Source organism: Callospermophilus lateralis, chromosome 12 (assembly GCF_048772815.1).
Source record: "Callospermophilus lateralis isolate mCalLat2 chromosome 12, mCalLat2.hap1, whole genome shotgun sequence".
Lineage (NCBI taxonomy): Eukaryota > Metazoa > Chordata > Mammalia > Rodentia > Sciuridae > Callospermophilus > Callospermophilus lateralis.
Genome location: NC_135316.1, coordinates 111,208,892 through 111,233,974, shown reverse-complemented (window position 1 = coordinate 111,233,974; position 25,083 = coordinate 111,208,892). Strand labels below are relative to the sequence as shown.

The window sequence follows — 25,083 nt, the reverse complement described above, 5'->3', positions numbered from 1 at the left end:
CGACCACTGGAAGGTCTCCCATTCTTGGTTGGCTGTTTGCTAGGTGTCCACCTGGCCCAGGCTCTGTCTCCTTTCTTCCTTGCCTGAGAGTCGGTGGAGCGGCTTGGATCCAATGGACGGCTGGTTGGTTTTAAGCACCTGGCCTGGGAAGAAGGAGAGGCTGCCAGGGGGGCTTCCACCACAGAGCCTTGCCCTCAGGGCTGGCTCTTATCCCTTCTCTCCCCATTTTCTTGCCCATCCACCTCAGGTATCATTACCTAATGATAATGGCACTCATTATCATTAGGTCATGATACACAGGTGACTGCAGTGGCTGGCCAGGGCAGGTCTAGTATGGGTAATGTGTTAGGGACCTATACCAAGTTTCCAAGGGGAACATGACGCTGGTGCACAGAAAAGAGAAGCAGGCCTTCGTCGGGTGGCTGCAGGTGCAGGGCAGCTTGGGTCAGAACCGACAGGCATGAAACACGGTGTGACCAGACCCTCCAGCCAGGACATGCGCGTCTTCAGAGCTCGCCCTGAAGCCTGCACGGTGGTGTCACTCTGGCCTCTGTGCCTTCTTATGACAAAAGGCTACCTGAGGACCAGTATGGAATCAGAGGCCGCAGCAATGTGTTTCCCAAGAGCCAGGCTCTTGGCAAGCATGTCTTTGTTCTCCTCCAGCTGTAACAATCAGCTTTCTATGTAAAATAGAGACACCCATTGAGTTGATGGGTCAGCGAGTTTTGATAGTTGTGTACACCTGTGAAACCAGCACCCCAAAGGGACGGAAGACGCTTTCTCCACCCCAGAGTTTCAGGTGCCCCTGAGCGTCAGACCCTCCCTGCCCACCCATCACTGATCTGTCACCACAGAGCAGTTTTCATACACAGGACTCACAGGGTGACTAATCAAAAGAACATAGTAAAATAGTGAAATTGTTTCTGGGTGGGCACCCTGGCCTTTCTGTGACTCTGGGGACCCTGTGTCCTGCTGTATGAGGAAGTCCCCCAGCCTTTCTCCATGTCAGTCTGGTGGAGGTCATTTCTGCAGCACATCTGACCGGTTGTCGTTTGCCTTCATTCACTGAGTATGTGGTTAGCTGAATGTTCATAAATAAACCACTTCAGTCACCACAGTGTCCTCCCACCCTGGGGAGCTGCGGTTTGCAGGCTGTTCCTTGGTCCTTTCAGTTATGTGGTTTCTGGTGTAAGGAGCTTTGTACTTTGAACTCAGAATAACCCCGGAAATTAGATCATTATCTCCATTTGAAAAAATAAAAACCACGCTTCAGAGATTTTAAGCAATCTACCTGGGGCATGCAATCCTTGCAGAACCAGTACTGGTTCCTGGGGCTTCCAACTTGGAGGCCCAGCCTGAGACCAGTGTGGACCCTCCTCTCCACTGACCCTGTGCCTTGAAAGCTCTGTCCACTCTGTGGTGACTCAGACTCCTGACGGTGCTCACAGCAAGGTGCCATCCCAGGTGACTCTACAACCAGCTGCAATTCCTGAGTCCCTCCACTTTTCTTTCCTTGCTTCACCTCCGTGGACTCCTGTGCCTGGCTTTGCACCATGTGTTGTTGCCAGGGGCAGGTGCACAGGCCCCATGTGCTGCTGGGTCTCCTCCACTGTCCAGCTCTTCTGGAAACTTGACCTGTACCATTTCTTCTCTTCTACATTTTCATATTATTCCTCTCCTCCCTGGATTGGCTTGTCCCTTGGAGAATGAATTTTTTCTGCCTTCATCATCCGGGAGAAACTCCCTGGTGTCTGCTCTATCCAGTGGCCACTCTAGTGCGCTTCAGGCCTGTCCTGCCCAGACACATGCCCTGCTGGCCTGAACTGGTGCAGCCTGTGGGCATCTGCACCATTCTTCCCACTTTCCCCTCTCCCCTTGTTCCTCTCCCTAACACTCGGTGTTTCTGTTGCAGGGGACAGACGAGGCAAGGGACCCAAGACAGCAGGACACAGTTTTATTTGGCTGTGGCCAGGTTCAGAGGGCAGATCTTTTGCTGAAATCAATTAATCCTCTGAACCCCGAGTTCAGGTAGTTTCAGAACTTTATACCCAGCATGTAAGGGGAGGGGCTCAGAAGTTCACAGTCTGCAGCAGTTCACATAAAAGCAGCTTTTCCTTTTCACTGTTCTGGGCACACCCTTCAAGGACAGTGCCTGAGAAGGGGAGAGCTTCTTCTCCCCTTCCTTTCCTCCCCTGCCAGCTGTTACCATGGAGCCCATTGGTAACTTCTCTTATCTTAGAAATGTAGACATCTCTGTGAAGCCCAGCTCAAGGCCAGAGGCCTTGTTAAAGGATTTTTTTAAATTACATTTTGCACTTGCAAACACACTTCTACAAACTACTATATTAGATACACGTTTGTGAAAAAGAAGTAAAGGGGCCTGCAGCACCTGGAGTGCTGATCTCTTCCAGGCCAGTGGCCAAGTAAAATAGAGTCACAGGAAAATAGGAAGTTTAATTACATTGAACTTTTGCTTATAGTCTTAAATAAATCAACTGTGGTGAAGATTTCGGGAGAAGCTGAGTTCAGATGTTCTGTGGAAGGGGGCCCCTGCACTTCTAATGGCTCCTGAGGGCTGGGGAGGTGCACAACTCAGGTGAGGTTCTGCTCTGTCAGTGCCTCTGGAACCTGGTGAGTGAGGCCTCAGGACACCACAGATGGTGAGGGTCGAGGGAGGAAAAGGCCCGATGCAGAACGGGGGCCTGCCTTCCAGATGACCTTTGACCTTGGTGTTCCTGGATGCCTGCTGTTAAAGCACAGAAACAGGGACAGGCCGGAGGGGGCTGTCAGTGCTTGGACCTTACGACCAGACTAACCGGCTGGCCCTGGAGCAGACTGCTGCCCGCAACTCATTAGATGAACTGAGAGTGGTTTTAAGATTTTAAAGTGTGAGAAAACAAGAATATGTAACGGACCATGAGATTTGCAAGGCTATTTTCTCTCCAGCCCTTTATAGAAAAAGTTTGCCGCTCTGCCCTGAGCAGGAGGAAGGAGAAAAGAACTCTGTAGCCATAAAATAAAAAGTCTGTTATTAAGTGTACACCTGTAATCTCAGCAGCTTGGGAGGCTGAGGTAGGAGGATTGCAAGTTCAAAGCCAGCCTCAGCAATTTATTGAGGCCCTAAGCAACTTGGTGACAACCTGTCTCAAAAAGTAAAAGGAAACAGGGATGTGGCTTAGAAAACAAGAAATGATCTGACATGGAGGCTGGAAGGACACTCGCAGAGTCCACGAAAAGTCCAAAGATCATGCCACACCCTGGAATCTCGCACAAGAGATTTACTTTCAGTAGCACAAGGCAAACCAAAAAGGCTGTCCCTCCGAGGACAACAGCAGAGGGTTGTCCAAATTGCAAGAGGAATTTCATAAGCTGGGTGGGACTGCTCATTTAGCAGGCACCTGTCCTACGGGAAGTTAAGCAGCCTTGCCTCAGAATCCAAATTTTGGAGCCTCTAGATAAAATGGCTCCCGACCTATAAAGGTGAATCTGATGCCAATAGAGGACATGACCAGGAACCCCAGAAACAAATGGAGCAGGAGTCTGGGGAGGTAGCTTTTTCTTGTAAAACCCTCTGGCCAGCTGACCTACACAATTTGAGGCAGGTGGGAGCAAAGGAGCTGGAGAAGCAGAGCCACATGGGAGGTCAGGGGATGCTTCTGCGAGACAGAAGCCCAGGAGCCAAACGCGCGCTTATTCTGGCGGAGTCCCAGGAACAGAAGAGTCAACCACATGAAAGCAAGTGAACCTTGTTGCCAGTGGGCTGAGGACAGCACACGGCAATGCCTTCAGGCTCAAAGGGAAAATGAACCTAGAATTTTTACACAACCAAACAGTTAAGCACAAAACAGAAGCAAAGGTTCAGTAAATGTGTCTGCACGCATTCTGAGAATCATTCTCAGAATCTGTTTTAGTAAAACCAAGAAAACAAAAAGGAAGGCCAAAAGCCAAAAGGGAGTGGGCCTCAGCAGGAACTCAGAGAAAAGGGATTCCAGGGTCACATCTATGCTGCAGAGCTGTCACCAAAAGCTCCGTCCTTTGTCTCCAAGTCCAATCCAATAATGAGGACTGATGTTGAGGAAAAGGAAAAAAGTTTCATTGGCTTTACTAGCAAAGAAGCACAGGAGACTCCCATCCCAGAGGCTGTGATTCTGCCGGTCAGCAGGAAGAGGGGGCTTTTAAAGGGGTGACTCAAAGGATACACTCCAGGGGTCTCGGTTGGAGTTGTAATTCACTTGTTAATTGGGGAGACTGTATCTGAGATCTGCTGTAGGACTTCATTGGTGTGGTGGGTGTGTGCTCAAGGACAGATCGCTCCAAAGGCTGGGGAAGAAAGGTAATCCTGTTTCCCCTGAGATTAGGGAAGGGGAGAAATTAGGAACACGGATAGAGGAAGAGGAAGAAATGTTCCATTTAAAAAATAAGTCTCAGGCTGGGGCTGGGGAGATGCAGAATGAGTCAGACATTATCACCCTGCGTGCACAAATGACACACTACAGAGGGACTCCACATCACGCACAGCCAGAGCAAGCAGGAGTTGTGCTCCACTTGTGTACAATGTCAAAATGCATTCACTGTCAAAAAAAAAATCATTGAACTAGACAAAGGGGAATGAAGGGAAGGGAGAAGGGATAGTAATAGAAAAAAAAAAAGCAGAATAAATTGAACATATCTTAACTATCCTCATTTATAAATATATGACCAATATAAATCCATATCATGTACAATCACAATACTGTGATACTAATTGGAACAAGTTCTTCTATGTATAATATTTCAAAATATACTGTCATTTTTAAAAATTGAAAAAGGAGAACTCAACCGAGGGTACTTTGCATGGAAAATTTAAAGTGCCCCTAAAAACTGATGCAAAGAACCAGCTACTTATTAGAGAAATGTGTAAAAATTTTAACAGGAATTTAGGGAAGAAAAAATTTGTAAGGGTAATAAATGCATGGAAAGTATATGATCTCACATGTAATAAGTACATAATCAGAGAAACATAAACTAAAATAACACCACTTTGGCACCTATTGAATATAAGCAAAATTTAAGTGTAAAAAAATTCCAAAATGCTGATGAGGATTTGAGCAACAGACATTCTAATGCAATCATCTTGGAGAATAATTTGGAAATATTTAGTAAAGATAAGTTACAGTGTAGCAATTCCACTCTCGGGTATACTCTAGGTCAGTAGTTCTTAAACATTTGGTATCAGAATTCCTTAAAACTTTTAAAATTTATTTGAGAATAACAAAGAGCTTTTGTTTTTGTGGGTTTTGTCTATTGATATTTGCCATATTAGAAAACAAAATTGAGAAATTAAAAATACAATGTACTGTCATTTAAAGGTCAATAAAAGATCCACATTAATGTAAAAAATAACAATCAGTCTTGGGTCTGGTACAGTGGTGCCTGCCTGTAATCCCAGTGGCTCAGGAGGCTGAGGCAGGAGGATGGAGAGTTCAAAGCCAGCCTCAGCAATGGTGAGGTGCTAATGAGCAACTCAGTGAGACCCTGTCTTTAAATAAAATACAAAATAGGGCTGGGGATGGGGCTCAGTGGTTGGGTGCCCCCAAATTCAATCCCCGGTACCCACCACCCCAAATAAATGGCAGGCTGCAGTTGTAGCTCAGCAGTAGAGCACTTGCCTTGCTTGTTAGGCACTGGGTTCAGTCCTCAGCACCACCTAAAAATAAAAGTATTATGTCCATTTACACTTAAAAGAAATGGTTCAAACTAAAACAACAGAAGGTTGAAAAAACTTGTCTTAGAGAAAAAAAATTGGATTTATGTAAATAGTGTAACAAGAAAGTGAATCTTTGTGATAATGAAACAGTCACCTCATCCTCTCCCCTGCCAGTGACCTCATTTATTCCGAAGTCATGGTCTGCACCTGACCTCCTCACAGTGGTCCACTTTATGCTTTAATATAGCCTTGCTGCTCTCAAACGCTGTGACTCATTTTTAAAATGGAGTGTTTCTTTTTCCTTCTCCCCCTGTTCCTCCCTGATCTCAGAAGAAACAGGATCACCTTTCTTCCCCAAAGGCAGAGTAGTCTGTCCTGAGCACACACCCACCGTGGGAAGGAAGTCGTCCAGACTTTGGGGATGGCACCACCAGATCTCAGGAATGACAGTCTCCCAAATTAACAAGTGATCCCAACTCCGGCAGAGAACACCTGGAACGTAGCCTTTGAATCACCCTTTAGAAGCTCCATCCCCGGTGTTTTAAACTCCCCCTCCTCGAAACCATGGCCTTGTTATTGGATTGGCATTGGGACCAGGACCAGGCTTTCGGCCACGCCCTGAGGCTCTCCCATCCCACCCTCCTTTGGCTCAGGAAACACATTCATCCAGTGGAGGCTGCTCCTATCCTTCTGACTAGCACTTCAACACAACCTTAGTCTCTCTTCTTCTTTTTGTACTGGTGATTGAACCCAGGGGTGCTCTACCACTGGGACACCATCCCAGCCCTTTTTGTGGATTATTTAGAGACAGGTCTTCCAGAGTTGCGGAGGGTAGCTCTGAACTCTGATCCTCCTGCCGCACCCTCCTGAGTCGCTGGGATTATGGTGTGCCTCACCACGCCTTGTAGTTTGTCATCTTATTTTTAACACCCTCCCCCCAAGTAAACTTTAAAAATGTCATTCAAAGCTGCGCAAGATGTTACATGCCTGTAACCCCCAGCCCTTGGGAGACTGAGGCAAGGAGTATCACAAGTTCAAGGCCAGCCTCAGCAACTTAGTGAGGCCCTGTCTCAAAATTAAAAAGGGCTGTAGTGTAGAAAATTAAAGGGCTGGGCATGTAGCTCAGTGGTACATGCTTCTGGATTCAACCCCCTGTGCCACTCCTGAAATTCACTTGACTAGGTTGTAGCTCAGCAGTAAAGCATGCACTTAGCAAGCAAGAAGCCATAGGTTCAATCTCTAGCACCGCAAATAAAATAACTACGAAACTTAAAAACGAGAACACACCAGTGGGAAGACATTCAAGTGAAAATCTAACCTTTGACTGGGGTGTGCTGAGAGCCATTAGCCAAGTAGGTATGACAATTTCCTTGCCAGCGTACCCCATGTTGCTTAGAGGAAGGACTCGTGGAAATTGACTTGCCTTGGACATTTTGCAGCGACATTGCATGTAAGGTGACCTTGCTCAAGGACCAGGGCGGATCCGGGTTTAGGGCGGTTCCAGGTTTAAGGTGTACCCTGCTGGGAATAGGGCTTATCCTGCTGCCTCAGGCGTGCCCACTCCTGTAGTTCCCGTTGAGTTCTCCCGGGATTCAGAGAGTATTTGGGATTTTCCCCCAGAACGTGTTTGCCTCAGAACGTGTGTGTAGAGGGCCGGTGTGAGATCGGGAATCAAGATTGCTGTTGGAATCTACAAAGCTGTGAGTGGCTTGTGATTTGTGCCCAGCCAGACTGCGGCAGGGATGCAGCTCAGGGTAGGACACTTGCTCAGCCCATATGCACACCCAGCCCGCCAACAAAGCACTCTCTCCCCTGAGAGAGCGGATCTCAATTCACCATCTTAGTGGACAACCACAACAGAGTATCTCATATTCCTTCCTCTGTTTATGGTTTTGTTTTTTACATTTAAGTGTCCAACCATGTTTGACTTGAGTATAAAAATCGGCTTTGACCCAAATCTCCTCTCTTTCCTGAGGGATGAGGTTATGAAGAGCTGGTCAGGGGGTGACAGGCTGACCCCTCCCCAGAGCCCAGGCCAGCTCTCCAGGCTCTGCCCATGTCCTCTCCGAGCCAGTGGCCTGCAGCTGCACCGTGTCAAGTCGTCTTAGGATAATGTCTGGCTATTCCTGCTGCTTGCTTTTTACTTTTAGAATCAGCCTGTTTTCTTCTTTTCATAGTGGGGACTGAACCCAGGGACTGTCTTTATTTGATAGTCTTGCAGAGCTGTTGAGGCTGGCTTGAGCTTGCCATCCTCCAGCCTCAGCCTTCCGAATTGCTGCGGGGTGTGGTGTGGGAACAGCACATTTCACTTCTTGCTTTTCACACAGATATTTCCTTCCGTTACTAGGAGTTTTATCTTCTTTTGTTGCTAATGAAAGCCCAAATTTTCCATGGTCTGAGTCTGCAGGAAGGCTGCTGACTTTCCTGTTAATTGGGGTCATAGCTTTCTGTGTGCTTCTCTTGGATTTTCTGGGCATAGTTTTCTAGTCTGCAAATAATTTCACTTTTCTAACTTCACAACTTTTTTCTTGACTGTTCCTTTTCAATTATTTCCTCTGTGCAATGAGTTAACCACATTAACTTTATTAAATCACTGGCTGATGCTGAAAATATGGGAAAGGACAGCTGTTAGTGGGAGGAGAGGCCCGGCCCAGCCCAGCGCTGTGTCTGTGAGGTTCTGCCTCTCCTGTTGCTGCTGACAGGGGACCAGGAAGGGACAGCCACTGGAGAGCACTAAGGGCTTCCCTTTACTGGCATGTTAATAATTGAAATTGCTCAACAGTTATGAGGAATGTGTAGTTTGCATACCAAAAAGTTTTATTAATGTAATTTTAAGGCCAATTAAACTAATTTTATTCAAAGTCTATATTAAATTACAATATTAACAATCTCTAGACACAATGAACCCTAAAATATAAGAATAGAAATCTATCTGGTCTTTCATAGACCTCATATAGAACTCATAAATGAAAATTTACAAATATAGAAATGATATTTAAAGAGTAAGGATTTTAACATGGGAACCCAAAAGATGTCATATTTTAAACACGCATGTCTCAAAAAGGGAGAATCCTTTAATAAATTTAGCATAAAATCAAATTATATAAACTCGGTATATTCCAGAAAATATTGCTTCAAACACGATACCATGATCAAAATTCCTTTGGTAGCTTTTAATCAAAATGAAACATGGTACTCTGTAAAATGGAAAGTACTTTCCAATGTTCTCACAAGAGCATCTTTGTCACTGTCACCATAGTAACACCTCCACTCAACTCTCAATCCACCTCCCGTGTGTGTTCACATGTAACCAGGAACCAACAAAACCCTTTAATCTTTTGACAAAATGACCACTGTGTCACAAGGTCAGGACTGTCAAGCCTGCTAGGAACTTCCTGCAGGGTGGGGCAGAGAACAGGGCAGTCCCAGCTCAGGACTGGGAAACCAAACAAACCAAACTGTATCTATCACGGTAATCACACAAATACTGCAAGTTAAGAAACCAAAGGCAGGTGCCGCCCTCAGAAGGAAAACAGGGGCCCAGGCCAGGCCTCAGCAGAGGGCACGCAGGACCTCGCTTGAAAGCCCTATTGACAGAAATCCGTTGCCACAGGTTAGACCTCTCTGGGACCCCCGAACACGGACGCAGGGTTCTGGCTGCATTGCTGAGCTGCCTGATGGGACCTGCTCTCTTCCCAGCGTCGCCGTGGAGGCTCCTGTTCTCACTCTGAGGCTTGTCAACCGGAGCACTCTGGGACTTCGATGCAGCATGGAGGGTCTCTTCATCGTGCACTCGGGACCACACACACACACAAGCACACGCGCGCACACACACACACACCAACCCACTGGCGGCTCCCTCCACAGAGCGGCAGGACCTTGTGGAGGACTCCTGTCAACTACCACCTGCGTCCAACCTCAAAGTCATTCCACACAGAGCAACGAACATCTAAAAGCCTAAGAGAACTAGAGAGAGAACTGGAGGGGAAGGATGTGTCACGTGAAGACCCTGCACCCTGGGCGAGATGGTCTGTCGTCTCCCGCCTGGTGAGCCGAGGGTCTCCCGTGTCCAGCGGCAGGCTCCTGGAGCGAGTGGGCTTCGCCACCCTGCAGGTGTGTCAGGCCACGTAGTGGTACTGGTTGGGACTGTCCTTGTCACGCTCCATGTAGTCTCTGTCTATCAGAGACTCGATTCTCTTCTTCAGGTCTCCAGGCTTGAAGAGAAGACAAGAGGGCTCCTCAGAACAGCAGCACCCACCCGGGTCGTGCCCCAGGAAGCACATGCTCGTGATCCCCAGGGGACACCTATCCCTAAGTCACCGACAGTCACAGGACCCACGGCACCCTCATGCATCGCCAGCTACAAGCAGGCCAGCTGCATGGCGCCCACAGGGAAGGAGACCCGGTGGCTCTGGGAGGGCACCTCTCCTGGGCACTCCACTTGGTCACTGTGTGCTCACCGCGGGCTGTCCCTACAGCGAGGGCAGACACAGAATCCAGTGTTCCTCCGCCAGCAGACGGTGACCACCGCAGTGAGCCAGCGCCAGGGAGGGTGCCACCACACCTCCCCACCCCTCGAGGGGGATCTGTGCTTGTGTCTCTGAGCACCGGCCCGCTCAGGGCGCCACTCTTGTTTGCCAAACAGCGGGCCGTTCCATTCAGCAGCAGGCCACACACCCACACCTGCTGCCTCCCCACAGGCGGTCTGTGGGCCCAGGGAGAAGCACTGGCCTGGCGGGGGGGGGGGGGGGGGGGGGGGGGCGGGGGCAGAAAACAGTTCCATGGGCTCTGCACATCAGCTGAGCGGCACCTCAGCTCCCTCTGGGACCCGCCTGGTGAGGAGGGAGGGTAAACCTGCATCACAGAAGCAGGGGACTTTGACCCTCTGGCAGGCCCAGGTCCAGAGTTGACACCTTCCGGGGTGCTGAACAGGGAGGAGCAGCTCAGGTCTGGAGCGTGCACAGTGCAGGGGCACAGCCCAAGGTGACTTGTACACACAACAGCATGAGCTATCACCAAGGCAGTTCCTACGTGCCGAGTGAGCCACTATCATGATTCCTATAGGATCCCCTCCACTGCGGACAGGGCCTTCTGCCTCTTCCTCCCCACGGGGTGGCAGGTGTGCAGCAAGCCCTCACACCATACTGTCCAGTGTCCCTGCTCAGGGCCTCCTTGTGCACCACCCCAGTAGAGGCTGGTCAGGGCCTGGACATGGGGCAACACAATGCCACACACTCATCCATGCTAGCAGGGTTCTGTTGTGGTTTTCTGTGCTGGGGGAGCCCCAGGCCCTTGTACATGCTAGGCAAGAGCTGCACCACGGAGCTGCACCCAGCCACTAAAGCCACGGAGACATTTACCTTGACTGGAAACTTCAGCTGGTTATACAGCTCAGAAACTAGAAGATTGTGACCAAGAGTCTTTCTCATCTTCATGATTCTGACTATAGCAGCATCAATCTGGTATTGCCTGTCCTGAAACACTCTCTCGGTCGTGCTCACTTGTTCTTCAACCTGTGCAAAGACAGGAACAGAGTGTAAAAACGTTCTCTGTGTTGTTTCATGGTGTTGAGTTTGACAAGTTTTATTCTGTTGTAAATCAAGGCCAGACCTTGGAGAGACCCTCTTTTATTAGGTGTTTTCATTTGTTCTAGGAAATCAGCTTCTTAGAATGGCACACTCAAAAACAAAAGTTGAAACTAATTTTAAAAGTCATATTTTCCTTATCAGAATGTTCAATCAGCAGTGAACAAAGCACCAGGACTTATTACACAACGAGCTTTGCCTGACACCAGGAGCCAGACGGCTGCCCACGGCAGGCTGCGTGGCCACCTGGAAACGTGAAGAGGCATGGCAGGTCGGAAGACTGATTCTTGATTTAAAGCAAGCTTTAACAAGTAAGGATTGATTTTTAAAATGAGTGTGTGTGGGGGGGGAGAATTTGAAAATGATAAAGAACAATTACTAGAAACAAATAGTAAATTCCACAAACAAAAATTAAAAACATTACTTAAGTGGAACACCCTGGCGTATGCCTGTGACTTCTGCTGTTCAGGAGGTTGAGGCAGGAGGATCGCCAAGTTTGAGGCTAGCCTGGGCAACTTAGCAAGATCCTGTCTCAAAATTAAAAAAATAAAAAAGAGCTGGAGATGTAGCTCAGTGGTTGCACACCCGTGCTCAATCCCCAGTACCAGACAAACAAAAACAAAACACTATACTTAAAAGGGTCTACCTATGAAACTGAGAACAAACTAAAAAGGTATACTAAGAAGCAACAGATAAAATGATCATTATTTTTAGATGAGCTAGAAAAATCTAAGAAAATCAACTGAAAAACCATCAAAGCTGATGAGAATTTTATAAAGGGGCTAAAGTAAGAAAAATGCACAAAGGTAAACAGTGCTGATCTACACACACTAATAACACCGTCAGAAATGTAAAGAACAGAGACCCCGGGAGGGTTACGGCTCAGTGGTGGAGCGCTTGCCTCGCACCCATGAGGCACTGGGTTCCATCCTCGGCACCACATAAAAATCAATAAATAAAATAGGGCTGGGGATTTGGCTCAAGTGGTAACCGGTCGCCTAGCATGCATGAGGCACTGGGTCTGATTCTCAGCACCACATAGAAACAAAATAAAGATATTGTGTTCACCTAAAACTAAAACATAAATATTAAAAAATAAAATAAAATAAAGGTATTGTGTCCACTTGCAACTAAAAAATATTAAAAAATGAAGACCACCCTGCCTCTTGCAACTAAAAAAATATTAAAAAGCTGGCCATCCTGCCTCAGCTCTCTGGCGGCTTGCAAATGCTTTACGGCCTACACTTAGTCACATCCTGCAGAAAGCCGCCATCACTTCTTTAGGAAGGGCTTTGCTCCCTGTACTTCTCTACTACCACAGTGCCCTTGGCTGAATGAATCATCTATGTGCTGGACAGGACGGCCGGACCTCTGTGGTCACAAGAGCTCCCAGCGCCAACAGGAGGTGCGAGCTGTGGTCTGCTGAACGAGCACACGTTTGCAACTACTGATCAGCATGAACCAGGAAGTTGAGGCCTGTACACACGAGAACCCCGAGAGGGGAGCTGAAAGCTGGCGAATGCAGGCTGACATCGTGGCTCTCAAAGCTACTGGGAGGGTCGGAGTCAGAGGAGTAAGTATATTACCTAAAATGCTTTGGGGGTCAGGGTGTGGCTCTGGTAGAGCACTTGCCTAGCTTGTGAAGTGCCCTGGGTTCAATTCCTAGCACTGGGGAAAAAAATAAAAGGAATTAGGTGCTGGCTATGAAAACAGATGAGCAGAATCTGGAGACAGGATCGACAAACTGACCCAAATGCAGGAATCTGATACATAACAAAGGTGATGATTCAAGGAAGCCATCCCAGGGTGACATCAGAAGGGACCAGTGGTAGGGGTCAGTGCACAGAAATGGTACGCATGCAACGTTCCCACAGTAAGAACAGTGTGTGACAGGCATGTCACAGAAGCCACCGTGGGATCACACACGTGGCAACAGGGCGACTCGACATTTGTAATCCAGAGCAGGCGGGGGGTATGTGCACCCAAATCTGTAACAGATGCCAACCTGCCCTTAGAGGTGGAAACCACCCCACAAAATCTAGGCCAGGATGCTCACTGCACCCTTGGAGGGCATACAAACACAGAAAGTGTCTGGAAAAGATGGGCAGCAGGGATGGACATCTTGGAGCACGCTGCCGAGAGAGGGAGCCCTCCTGAGAGGCCCAGGTAGGTTCCCATATAAGGTTCCACAGGAAGTGAGCCCACAGAGATGCGGAAGACCAGGAGTTGCCAGGGCAGGGAGGAGCGGACAGGGCAGGGGCAGGCGGGGAGTGATACCACTTGACACAATACTGCGAAGGTGGACCCAAGGTAGGGGTCAGTGCAAACCCACCAAAGGCACAGCACTGAGGGCAAACCCCACAGAGGCTGTGCACGTGGTATCGAGGGACTGTAGCTCAGTCACTGTGCCAACTGGGGTGTGGATGGTGGGGAGGCCACGTGGGGCAGGGAAGGGCACATGTGTGAAACTTCTACACTTGCCTGTCAATTTTGCTATGAATCTAGAACGATGCTAAGAAAATAGTCTTTCAGGAAAGTAAATGCACACGAGCACACAAAGCCTGCACCAATTCAACACCTTTCCAAAAAGGACGTCTACTTCCCTACACTTGCCACCCTGGAGATCACCAGACTCCTTAACATTTTTCCACTCACATGAAAAATGGAATACTACTTTAATCTCAGAGGATTATTGATGTGAGTCAACATCATTTAACACTGTGGCTGGTCTCGGGTGTTTCCTTGTGAATGATCTGAATGTGCTTCCTGTCTGGCTTCCTGAAGCCTCCCACTGTCAAAGCCAGAGCTGGAGAGGTACCTGTGGGTACCTGGGTTAATCAGGTGTCCTCTGTCCTCGCGAGTGGCCCCAGCCCTTCATGAGCCCTGGCACACGCCATGCAGGTTTGGCAGTTACAGGGCAGGCAGTGGTGGAGCTGCCCCACGTGCGGGCTGTGGGGCACTACAGCAGCAGTCCGAGAGCTGGGGTCTCGAGTCCGTCCACACCAGACACCCGAGGGTCTGCTCCCTGCTCAAGCTGCCACACAGACACTGAAGCAGGCTCCTGCCCCAGGCCCAGGTACCCAGTTCTGAAACGCCACCTGCTTTTTGTGCCAGGAGAATCTGCTGCCACAGAGCTGACCCAGCACATCACTGTGTGAGTGGGAAGAGCTGCTGTTGAACAGATTCCCAAGTTTCCTTCTCATGGAGACTATAAAGCTCATAAAAGCTACGTGAAAATAAGTGCTTTTATAAACACAGGCATTCAAATTAGTTTTAGAAAATGCTTTGGACCTCTGTCTAGAATCACTATGAAAACCAATGATCTCTTGCTGAGTACCAAGTAAAAAGAGAGTGTTGTACATACGGTTTCCTTCATCTGGATCTGGTTGATCTTTATTCTAAACAGCTTGTGCTTGAACTCTGCATTGAAGAGGAATTTGTCCCCATCCTCCACCTCCTTTCCTTTGGGACTTTTGATCAGGACACGCGCCTTGCCACAGGCCAGGGACTGCAGCGTTCTTCTCAGTTCACTGTCCTCTGCATGGGAGGCAAAGCAAAAGCAAGCACAGGTCGGCACGAACCAATGAGAGCCTCGAAGACGAGGCAAAGGCAGGCCGCCACCACTCCCGGAGGAGCACAGGCTTTGGGACGTCCTGACAAGCCTGCCTACCTATCCCGGTGGCCATTTTTATCTCCTCAAAGCTGAATCCATCTCCCTCATTGAACATGAGCAGCACCAACGTCTGGAAGAGGGACACCTGGAACTCTTTCTTCCCCTGTAAGAAAACAGAATCGCTGCTGCAAGAGCTGCACACGGGCACCCAGGCAGACCACAGAAGAAGCATTTTGCTCTCAAACTTTTTGTGAGGGACGAAGAACTCACTAATACCACCAAGTACGAAGGAATTAGGTCATGGATTGTAAAAGCGTAAAACCACTATTTGGTATTGCAGTTTACAATTCTTCTCTTAAAATGTTTTCTGAAGCAGTGAGAAAGTTCTGCCCTAAGTCCCACTGAGCGGAAGGACACGTCCATTCTCCCCTAAGGCCCACTGAGCGGAAGGACACGTCCATTCTCCCCTAAGTCCCATCTATGGCTAGACACACTGCTGACTGATGTCCAGCAGCTACTCTGCCATCCAACCTTCTCTAGCTATGGGGCCTCTGGTGGCAGCAGGAGTACCTGAGGCCAGAGGAGGGAGGCTCCCTGGGAGGTGGCCAGGGAGGGTGAGCAGGCAGAGCTCCTCCTACAGGAGCACAGGGATGGCCCTGCCTGGGTCGGCCAGGCCATCCCACTGGGCTTGTCCCCAACAGCCCAAAGCGCTAATAGCTGAGCCTGTCCCCGCCGAGAGAGGCTGCACTTCTGTACTGAGGGGACGGGGACAGCCCATCCAGGGGCTGTAGGGCCACCTGGTGGACCAGCTTGGCTGTGTGCAGTGGCGTGGTGGCCACAGCTGTGCAGCTGGCAGAGGCCGTGCCCTAACTGCAGCACACTAGCAAGGCAGAGGCTGGATGGCAGATGAACACGTCGCCCTCAGGAGCATGTGCAAGGACATGCGCAGATGGACTGAAACCTATGCGACCACACACAGACAGGCATGTTGTATCAGCTGTGCAGAATAGAAGGTTGGGACTATTTTGCATAGTGTAGGTGACCCAGCGTCATTTGCACACACAGGGACTCCACCTCACCAGCCTGCCTTCTCTGTGCCCTCCCTTCCGCTGACCACTCTTACCACAGTAGGCACTCTCACTCTAGATGATGCCCCATGAGGCCTCTCCCCTTGTTTCAGTCAGTCCCTTGGTCAGAAGTGACATCTTACTGTATTTTTAATTTTTTAAAATTTTTATCTATTTTATGTGGTGCAAAGGATGGAACCCAGTGCCTCACACGTGCTAGGCGATGCTCTGCCTCTGCACTGCGCCTAGCCCTCCTTCCTGTGTTTGAATTGCAACCCTTTGGCCAGCCGAGAAGCAGAACGCACCTCCCAGTCTCTGCCTGTTCCAGTTACACCAACGCTGCCCTTGACGGACTGGAACATCATACCAACCCTTAACTACAGTTCAGCTCACAGACCTAGAAAACCCAGGGCTCAATTGTGCCGAACAACATCTCCTTCTTTGCTATCAAGGTTCAATGACAATTTAAAAAGTTCCATGAACAGCCAGGCGTGGTGGTGCACGCCTATTACCCCAGTGACTAGGGAGGCCAAGGCAGGAGGATCACAAGTTCCAGGCCAGCCTCGGCAACTTAGCATGAACCTGTCTCTAAATAAACTATAATAAAAGGCTCGAGAATGTGGCTCCGTGGTAGCGCTTGCCTAGCATGTGCTAGGCCCTGGGTTCCATCCCCAACACTGCACGAACAATGCAAAGTGAAACGCCGTGAGGTAGAGAAGAACTTACCTCCTTAAACTCTGCTTTTAAAACGGCGTGCCCCAGGGTGGTCTGCCACTGCAGCTTCCGTCCGCTGTGCTTGCCCAGGTAGAAGGCCTTGAACACCTCCTGGAGCCTGACCATCTGAGGGCACGGAGACATGGGCAGCCTGAGCACACTGGCTGACAACCGGCCACTGCGGTGCCTCTGCAGTCTCCGGCAGCTCAATCAGAGTGCGGCCCTGTGTTCTCAAAGTTATTTTCGTGATTCCATCACCTGTGAACATGCCCTTCATCCCAACCTTGGGGTTTCTTGTCACACCTGGCTCCTGCTTGGACAGAGAGATGGTGCCCGCAGCCAGATGCCCTGACCTGCTCAGGTCCCAGCTTTCCCTCCCCACACCTGACACCTGGGCAGAGGACGGTGACAAGCTGCGCTGCACTGTGGTGAGAGTGGTGTCTGACACAGCGAGCCTGCCCACAGGGCACAAGTGCCTCAGTGGGCTGGCAGCAGGTGAGCACTGCAAGTCACTCTTGCCAGCCCCCCGCCACCTGACACCTTATGCTGCCCGGCAAGAAGGCCCTCAGCAGACACAGCCGCTGACCTTGGGCTTCCTGGCCTCTTCCCAGAACCAAAAGAAAGAAATGTCTTTATGAAGAACTTGGTCTTATGCATTCTGTCACAGCAACAGAAAACAGACCAAGACAAATATTCTCAAAGTGACCGGCTGCTGGGTATAGGGCATGCACTTGTCTGGGGACAGGCGAAGAGTGCTGGTGAGGAAGTGGTGGATGTAGAAGGCCGTGACTGCTGAAGGGAAGGTGGAGTGGAGCACTATGTGGGGACGGTCTGGAGGGGCTCCAGATGAGCCCATGATGCTAATGGAGGAACTTCCCCAGGAGTGACCACAGATGTTCAAATAAAAATCTGCACCCCATCTTCTTAGATGCATTATTCCTAATAACCCCTGGGCAGAAACAACCCAAATGCCCGTCATTGAGTGGAAAAGTGCAATGTCCTCACCCAACTGCGAGAGGTGGTGACCTGGTGGCTACAGAAGGGCTACAGTGGAAAGCCGTACAGGGCCCAGAGCCAGAGTCAGCACCAGTGGGGTGGCTGCGGCTGCAGTGACGTGAGGCCTCTGGTGCAGACTGGCCAGGAAGGGCCTGGAGGAGGGAGGCCTGCCTGTCAGGGCGCACTTCACTACAGTTCAGAGCTTGCAAAGCATGGCAGGGAGCACCTGGGATGAGGGTGGTAACCAAGAGGAGCCCTGTCCAGCAAGCCTGGGGTGGTGTGAGCAGACACCAGGGAGCACCAAGGACCCGTGGATTCCTAGCAGTGAGAGAAATGAAGAAAACTGGTTCCAACGGAAGCTGCTCCTCAGCAGCAGGACGGAGCTGGGAATCCAGCCCTGTCCCTCAGGTGGATGAGCCCAGGCAGAGCCGTGCAGGACACAGCTGGAGAGCAAAGACACCCGCCACCTATCACTACCACCAAGAGAAAGGGCTGGACCCACCGCCACTCCCTCGGTGTTGGGTGGGTAGCACGATGCCCACTCCTTGTCAGGAGGACGACGTGGTGCTGCCTGTGCCTGCACCCTGGGCTACACTGGGGCACCAGAAAGATGCTGTAAAGGACATTCTCAGGCGGCTGGGACAGGCATTCTGTTGGGCCTGCCTGGCTTGACAGGGGCTCTGGTGCTCTTGGGAGAGACCACAGAAGCCTTCAGGGTGAGGGGACAGCACACCTGTCCCCACGGACCAGGAGCAAGGCATAGGAGAGACTCGCCACGCGGCAGCGCTCACGTGGGCGCTCCTGGACCTGGCTTGCACCTGCTCCTTCAGAGTAAGAAACGGGTGGCCACAGGAGGCCTGCTGGGAGCGGCCTGCAGGGTTTCTAGCCACGACAGGCCGTCTCGGGAGGAGCCAGCACAGCTGCTGCAGAGAGGCTCCTGAGGGACGGCGGGGGCCTCCAATGCAGGGTGCACTGGGCCCGGCAGGCACGGGTGAGAGGACCCCAGCCCCCAGCTGGGAGCCCCCTCATCATTCACTACAGTCGTGGGCACTGTCTAGGAAGCCTCCTGGCCCACTGGAGCCACCTTCCCCATCACTCGGAACTCCCACTGCCAGGGTCTCCTCCAGCGGGATGGGACTCTGCCTGCCACCTGCACGTCAAGGCCGAAGGCTTCCCCATTCCCCAGCAGACTGAAGGGTGAGTGGACCAGCAGCCACTTAGGAAGCAAACGCTCTGAGGCAGGTGGATCCACTGTGGCCACCGGGGTCGATTCCAAGCCCCGCTCTTCAGAGACCACAGAGCACGTCTTGATGCACACCCCGCTCCAGGGCAGCGTGGGAGCACAGTGGATCTGACGTGAGGGCCGTGCTTACCTCCGGAGGCAGGTGCACTTCCATGGGTGTGTAGGTGGGCCAGTACCCCATGGTGAGGATGTTCACGGTAAGGTCGATAGGGCCTGGGGCACTCTGGTTCTGCATGTGCTGAAAACACAGGGTCCAAAACAGTGAGCTTAGAAGGTCATCAGAGACACTTGGTGGACCGGTGAGGAAATGGGTGGTTTTCAAGATAAAGTGTCAGCAGGCGTGCCAGTGCCCAAAACACAGACCACTCAGGCCAATGCCAGGTCCCAGCAACACTAGAATTGTTCTTCTTCTGACCATGGCCCATGGGACACATTGCTAGACCCAGTCAACCAGTGTTGACTGAAGCCACTCTGCTCACCTGCTTGAAGTGGACCATGATGTCCTTGGAAAGCTCCATGTCCTTGAACATCCCCTCCAGCTTGCTGGTGAATGCAGCCCCGCACTCTGTGACACAGGAGAGATCAAGCAGTGTGTCCCAGCAGAGACACAGGAGCCTGCCCCGCTGCCCCAGGGCCAGGAGCCCCCCTCTGCCCCCAAGGCTCACCATGCTTGAGCTTGGACAGCATCGACTTTTCAGCATCAACAGAGGCACTTTTCCCAACGAGCAGTCTCTTTGCCAAATCTTTCTTATAAAATGCTTCAAAGACATCTTTGCCTGTGTGAAAGCAGGGAGAGCACACAGACGTCCAGGCTGAGGATGCACCATGGCCACAGAGGCCAGTGCTGTCCTGTCTCAGGGCCTTTGTCCAGAAGACCCCCTGGATAGCCTGGGCCCCCAGCACCCCGTGCTCACCATGGATGAACCTGAAGAGGATCATGATCTTGTCCAGAATCCTCTCCAGCTCCTCGTCTGTTGCCTCCTTGTTGCCTGCCCGAAGCTTTGAATCCACGTGCTTGGCTGTGCGAGCAAGAGTGAGCTGGGACAGCGTGTGGCTGTGGCTCAGTGGCAGAGTGCTTGCCTCACACGCCCAGGCCCTGTGTCTCACACAGAAGGGACAGGGAGAGGGAGAAGGGGCGGCGGGCCTGCCTCTCTTCCTCAGGCAATCCCTGAACAGCACCTCTCCACAATGACACCCATGCACTGAAGGGTAAGTATCTGCAATCTTCAGTTCCGCAAAAACGAACACCCCCCAGAGCCTGAACAAAGTCACAAAGGGGCTTGAACTCTCTCTTCTAACCCAAATCAAGAAGGAAACTGACTCCAGTTTAACCACTTGGGTTCCCGACTTGCTACTGCACAGAGGCTGGAAAGTCCAACTTCAAGGGCCAAGAAATAAGCCCAGAGGTGACCTTCTCACAGAAGAATTCTTAGGGCTTCAAGAGGCTAAATCCAAGTGTCAGTATGGGCGTATGAGGACTCCTCAGTGTGGGGCATTCTGAGTGTGCAGACAAGCACACAACCATCTGGTGAACACTGCTCCGCTTTACACCAAGAGTCAACAGACTCCGAACCCCTGTGTTTCAGGACCCCTTGACCTTTACTACTGCAGATTCAAAACACTTTTACTGGCTAGTAAAATTTGAGTTCTAAAATACTATTTTCATACTGTTGAAATAATTATACAAAGGTGATTATTCAAACAGCCACATGCTGTCCCCTCTGAAGTCTCCCCAATCCCATCCTATTCCATGCCGAGTTGTGAAGGTAAAGGGCTAGGAAAGACTGAGTCACACACGCAGGCCAAGCACCCGCCCACCCTTCCAGAGCACACTGGCGCCCAGCCTGGCAGTACAGACCTGTCTGGGGAGGCTACGTTCACCCTCGTGGAACGGCACACACGTAGGTGCAGCCTCTACATGCTGTGTACCCGCAGGGCACGACGAGCCCCCAACAAGGAGCCCAACGTTTGGGAACCTGGTCTGCTTGGCTCCCTTCTCACGCGTACCGATGAGCTCGGCGGGCTTGTTGGGCCTTCGGTTGATGAAGGCCTCGAAGGACTCCTTCATCAGGTTGACGAAGCGCTCATTCCTTTGGAAGCACACCTCCACCACGTGGTCCACCCTGTCCTTGAACTCCAGCAGGTCCTGCACCATGTCCTTGTCCTTCTCAGGGTTGATGACAATTGCTGTCCCAAAAGTCTGCAAAGACAACCAGGTGCCATGCCAGAGTCAGGCAGTGCCCCCTAGGGCCACCAGAACTGCCTGCAGATGCTAACCACCATCCTGGGGTGGGCAGGCTCTGGGGTGGGCTGAGGGGTCCTGAGCTGGCACCTGGCAGTGCCCCTGAGGAGTAGGACACGCAGGGAGCTGCTGCAAAGTGCTGCCCAAGCAGGCGAGGCCCTGTGTCCTGCCATCCCAAGGCACAGTGGGATTGAGCTAGTGTCCATGCCAGTGACCCAGCAGGCTGCATGAGCCTCCCTGCGCGGGGACCTGGAGGAATAGGCAGTTGCTGCCCGGCACTCGCAACCCTCCCACGCACCTTGATGTACTCGCTCCAGTGCTGCAGCAGCGCATGCTGCCCGCCCTTCACACGGCTGAACAGCTGGTACATCTGCGTGAGGTCAGGCACTCTGTTCTCGTCTAGCAGGTGGTCAAGCCCTACATGCAGAAACGCGGGGGTTATGGCAGTACCCCAAGAAGCACACAGCGCGCTGCTTGTCTCTGTGTGGTGATCTGGCCCAGGTGGACACTGAGGTAGGCCTTGGTAGGTGGGCCTGGTTTCCCAGGTTGGGAGATGTGTCATTGACTTCTTCATGCCACCGGCGCTCCTGTTCCAGTACTGGGGCGACAGCCAGAGAAGCACTCCAGATACTCACCTGGAGACCCACCATGCAGGCTATCTGATCTCCGGTTTGACCCATTAGTAAAAACGTTTGCATAGATCAACTCAGATCTGATCTTTAGTGGACTGGTCTACTCATGCATAATAAGTTGAGACAGAAACTTCTCAGACACTCTGAGGACCAATGTGGCATTTTTAGATTTTCAGTGTTTGCAGCCATGTTCTAAACCTGGAGAGGCAGCTGGGCTGGGGAGGCCGGGAGCTCTCAGACACCCAGCACCTAGCCCAACACCTGGGCATGAGGCGGCCTGCATAACACAGGCAGTGAGAGAGCTGCTGAGCTGCAGCCAGAGTCCCCAGCGCCTGCCACATCTCATGTCACTCCTTGTCTACTCATGCAAACAAGACCTTTGCTTTTTAGTTTTCTAGTTTATTTTCCTGAAACCCTAAACAGTGTCTTGTTGAAAAATTTTTAAAAAATTTTAAGAATTTAAAATCTTATACGTTTTAAAAGCTTCTAACAAAATCCAGAATAAGCTTTTACACATAAAATTTGCCATTTTCTTACAACTATTTTGCTCGAAGTATGCAGTAAACAAATGCACACAACCTCTGCCCTCCGTGGGGTCTTCCTTTCTCACAGACAGATTCCTTTTTTACAAGACATAGATTTTGGGTGGATGATGCATGAGGTCCTCAGGCAGCTGTGCTGGTTTCCTGGGGTGCAGGTGGGAACCCCTGGGACTGGAACCGTGGCTCAGGCATGAGTGTCAGCCATGGAGCAGGCCCTGATGGTGCCGAGGGTCTTCTCTGACCACTGATGCTCAGGGACACCTAGCTTCCCCTTTCAGCTTTCCCCAGCTGGCACCTGGAGGTCCTCTGCTCATGGGTCTCGCTGGGGACAGGGCTACTATCCACGGAGCAGAGCTCAAGCCAGAACACGTGTGGTCATGACGTGGAACCACCCAGACAGGACCCCAGGTACCAGTGGCCTGGGAGAGCTGCAGCCCCAAATGCATCTAAGATGGGTTTTGAACGGCCCTGAACACCTGGAAGTCACAGAATGACCAAGTGCCAGGGGCTCTGAAAGGCCAGGCTGCTGGTCAGGGCCACTTCAGGAAGGGAAGCAACATGCAAGGTGCGGAGCCTGTTCTCTTCCTCAGGAGACCAAGAGGAATGTGCCTATGTGTGGTGGGTCACGGTTCTGGCCGTCCACTCAACGATGGGCCACGCACACCTGTTGAGGCTCTCGATGGCCACCGGCTCAACATGTGCAGGATACCCAGGAGCACAGGTGTCTGCACAGGGAGTCCCTCTGCTCCCAGATGGCCCCCGCGAGCTCCCTGCACGGCTGCTGGGCTGGAGGGCTGGCTAGCCCAGCCGCTCCTCCCAACCACCCACATTTCCACCGCCGGCTGGGTGCTCGCTGCAGATTCCCGACGCCTGTGAGAAGCCGTGCCCGGCCCCCCAGGCTGACCCTGCCTGCTCGTGGGGAGGCCAGCACTCATGTCCACTCACACAGGGACTGACCTTTCTGCAGAATCGCGGTCAAGTGTTCTCCCAGCAGCTGCTTCTCTACACAGGCGATCAGTGGTCTCCTGTAAAACCGCAGAGAGCCAGGTCAGGAACAGGACTGGTCAGCCACGAGGCAAGGTGCCCACAGCCCAGCTTCTTGCTGGCCCTTCTCAATATTCTAAATGCAACCTGCTCAACGGCACGGTGGGGCCCGGCAGAGAGCAGGTGCCCAGGGTGACGGCCACGCTGGCTGGCAGCTAGCGCCCTGGCTGTGCCCTGGAGCTGCTTCCTGAGCAGCAAGTGGGGCCCTAGGCAGGCTGGTCTGCTCTGGGCCAGCCTGGGGCACGCTGCTGTTCCTGACGAGTGGCAGCCTAGGCTGCGACCCTGCTGTGCTGACGGCCTTCTCCCCACACCTCGCTGACCGGGCCCAGGCTCCTCGCCCTCACTCCTGTGGCAGCCCCAAGACCCACACCCACTTCTGCCTCTTGTTTCCACTAGACAGGATTCTGCATCTCCTGGATGTCCCCACCCCCACCTGCAGTGCACAAGGGCCACACAGAGTGGGCGCCTGAGGGTCTGGAACTCGGCAGGCGAAACACCACGCCCACAGGACACACAGGTCATCTCCTAGTGCTTGTCCATTATCCATGGCTCAACCCCATTTTGGTTCTCTTCACATCACAGGGTCTGATCTGATCCTGAGGCTGCCAACCTTAGGTCTGTTCACTTGAGAGTTGGCAGGAAACTTTGCCACGTGCCACCTGTGTAAGACCGCGGCAGCCCATGGAGGACGGAGACTGGCTGGGCAGCGTTCTTCCTCCACACCTTGCCTGGGAGGGGGCAGGGCAGTGAAGACTCGTGGAGCCTGCTGCCCTCTGCCGGCCTCCGGCGCTGCCCCCGTCCCTGCCCATGCTCGCGCAGCTCGGCTCTGGCAGACGCGGCCGTGGGCTCCCCCATGTGTCCTCTGAACAGGCTGCACTGGCTCATGGGCACTTCCCTGCGCCCTGTCTGCTGGAGACCTTGCTCCTCTCTCCTCCTGCCTGGCCCTCCACCCTGGAGCTGAGTTTTGCACACGTGACCATGTTCACCTCTGCCCCTTCCTGTCCAGTCCTGGGCTCGGTTTCCCTGAAATGGACACTCAGGCCACTCCCCCTTCCCTCGTTACTCCTTGGCCTCAAGAAAGAGACCATGGAAAGAGAAAACAAGGTGACTGTTCCATAGTGCACTGCAGCCACGTATGATGTGTGCCAAAAAGTTCAGGGCAAGGGTGTGTTCCGCCATGGGCCCCCGAGGCGCCTCTCCCTCCACAGGAAGCCAAGTCCTCAGCTGGAATCGCTCCCCGTGGCGCTCAATAGTGACAGCACAGCATGGACAGCAGAAGCAGAAGTGTGCCAGGAGTGGGGACACTCGTGGGGACACTTGCGGGGAGCCAACACCAGGCAGGAAAGCACCTGATTTCCGTGCACAGGGCCCGTGAGCAACTCACTGTGTGCTGTGGTCCAGGTACGTGATCACGCGGTCTCCCTCTTCCTCCAGGCGCTTACTCACGTGGTTAAGGTACTCAGGGACCTTCCGAAGGAACACCGAACACATCAGTAGCACAAAGATCCTTGCTTTTACCCAAGAACCCAAACCCTGCTTTCCTTGTAAATTAAGAAGAGTACGTTCAAGACAAACATTGACGACTACAGGGGCCGGGGGCGTGAAAGTCAGCTGGGAGGTGAACCATCACCTCAGGAGGCCCAGGCTGCGCTGATGTTGCCCCTGCCCAGCGTCACTCCCTCCCTGAGGCCCATGGCCTGCAGTGTCATCTGGAAGGAG

The 25,083-nt window shown here is 51.9% G+C and overlaps 1 protein-coding gene across 1 annotated transcript in view; it reads right to left on the bottom strand.

The window, feature by feature from the left end:
- Positions 1-8,485: 8,485 nt before the first annotated feature.
- The window catches only part of Cul4a (cullin 4A), a 32,684-nt gene continuing 16,086 nt past the window's right edge, over positions 8,486-25,083 (bottom strand). Inside the window, exons 8-20 of the mRNA XM_076872140.2 lie at positions 24,749-24,831; positions 23,278-23,345; positions 21,445-21,563; positions 20,912-21,104; positions 19,819-19,923; positions 19,570-19,680; positions 19,384-19,469; positions 19,035-19,142; positions 16,678-16,791; positions 14,942-15,047; positions 14,636-14,808; positions 11,047-11,199; positions 8,486-9,900 (exon numbers count right to left, since the gene is read on the bottom strand). Coding sequence (XP_076728255.1) covers positions 9,805-9,900; positions 11,047-11,199; positions 14,636-14,808; positions 14,942-15,047; positions 16,678-16,791; positions 19,035-19,142; positions 19,384-19,469; positions 19,570-19,680; positions 19,819-19,923; positions 20,912-21,104; positions 21,445-21,563; positions 23,278-23,345; positions 24,749-24,831 — 1,515 coding nt within the window. The 3' untranslated portion in view covers positions 8,486-9,804. The remainder of the gene's footprint in view (positions 9,901-11,046; positions 11,200-14,635; positions 14,809-14,941; positions 15,048-16,677; positions 16,792-19,034; positions 19,143-19,383; positions 19,470-19,569; positions 19,681-19,818; positions 19,924-20,911; positions 21,105-21,444; positions 21,564-23,277; positions 23,346-24,748; positions 24,832-25,083) is intronic.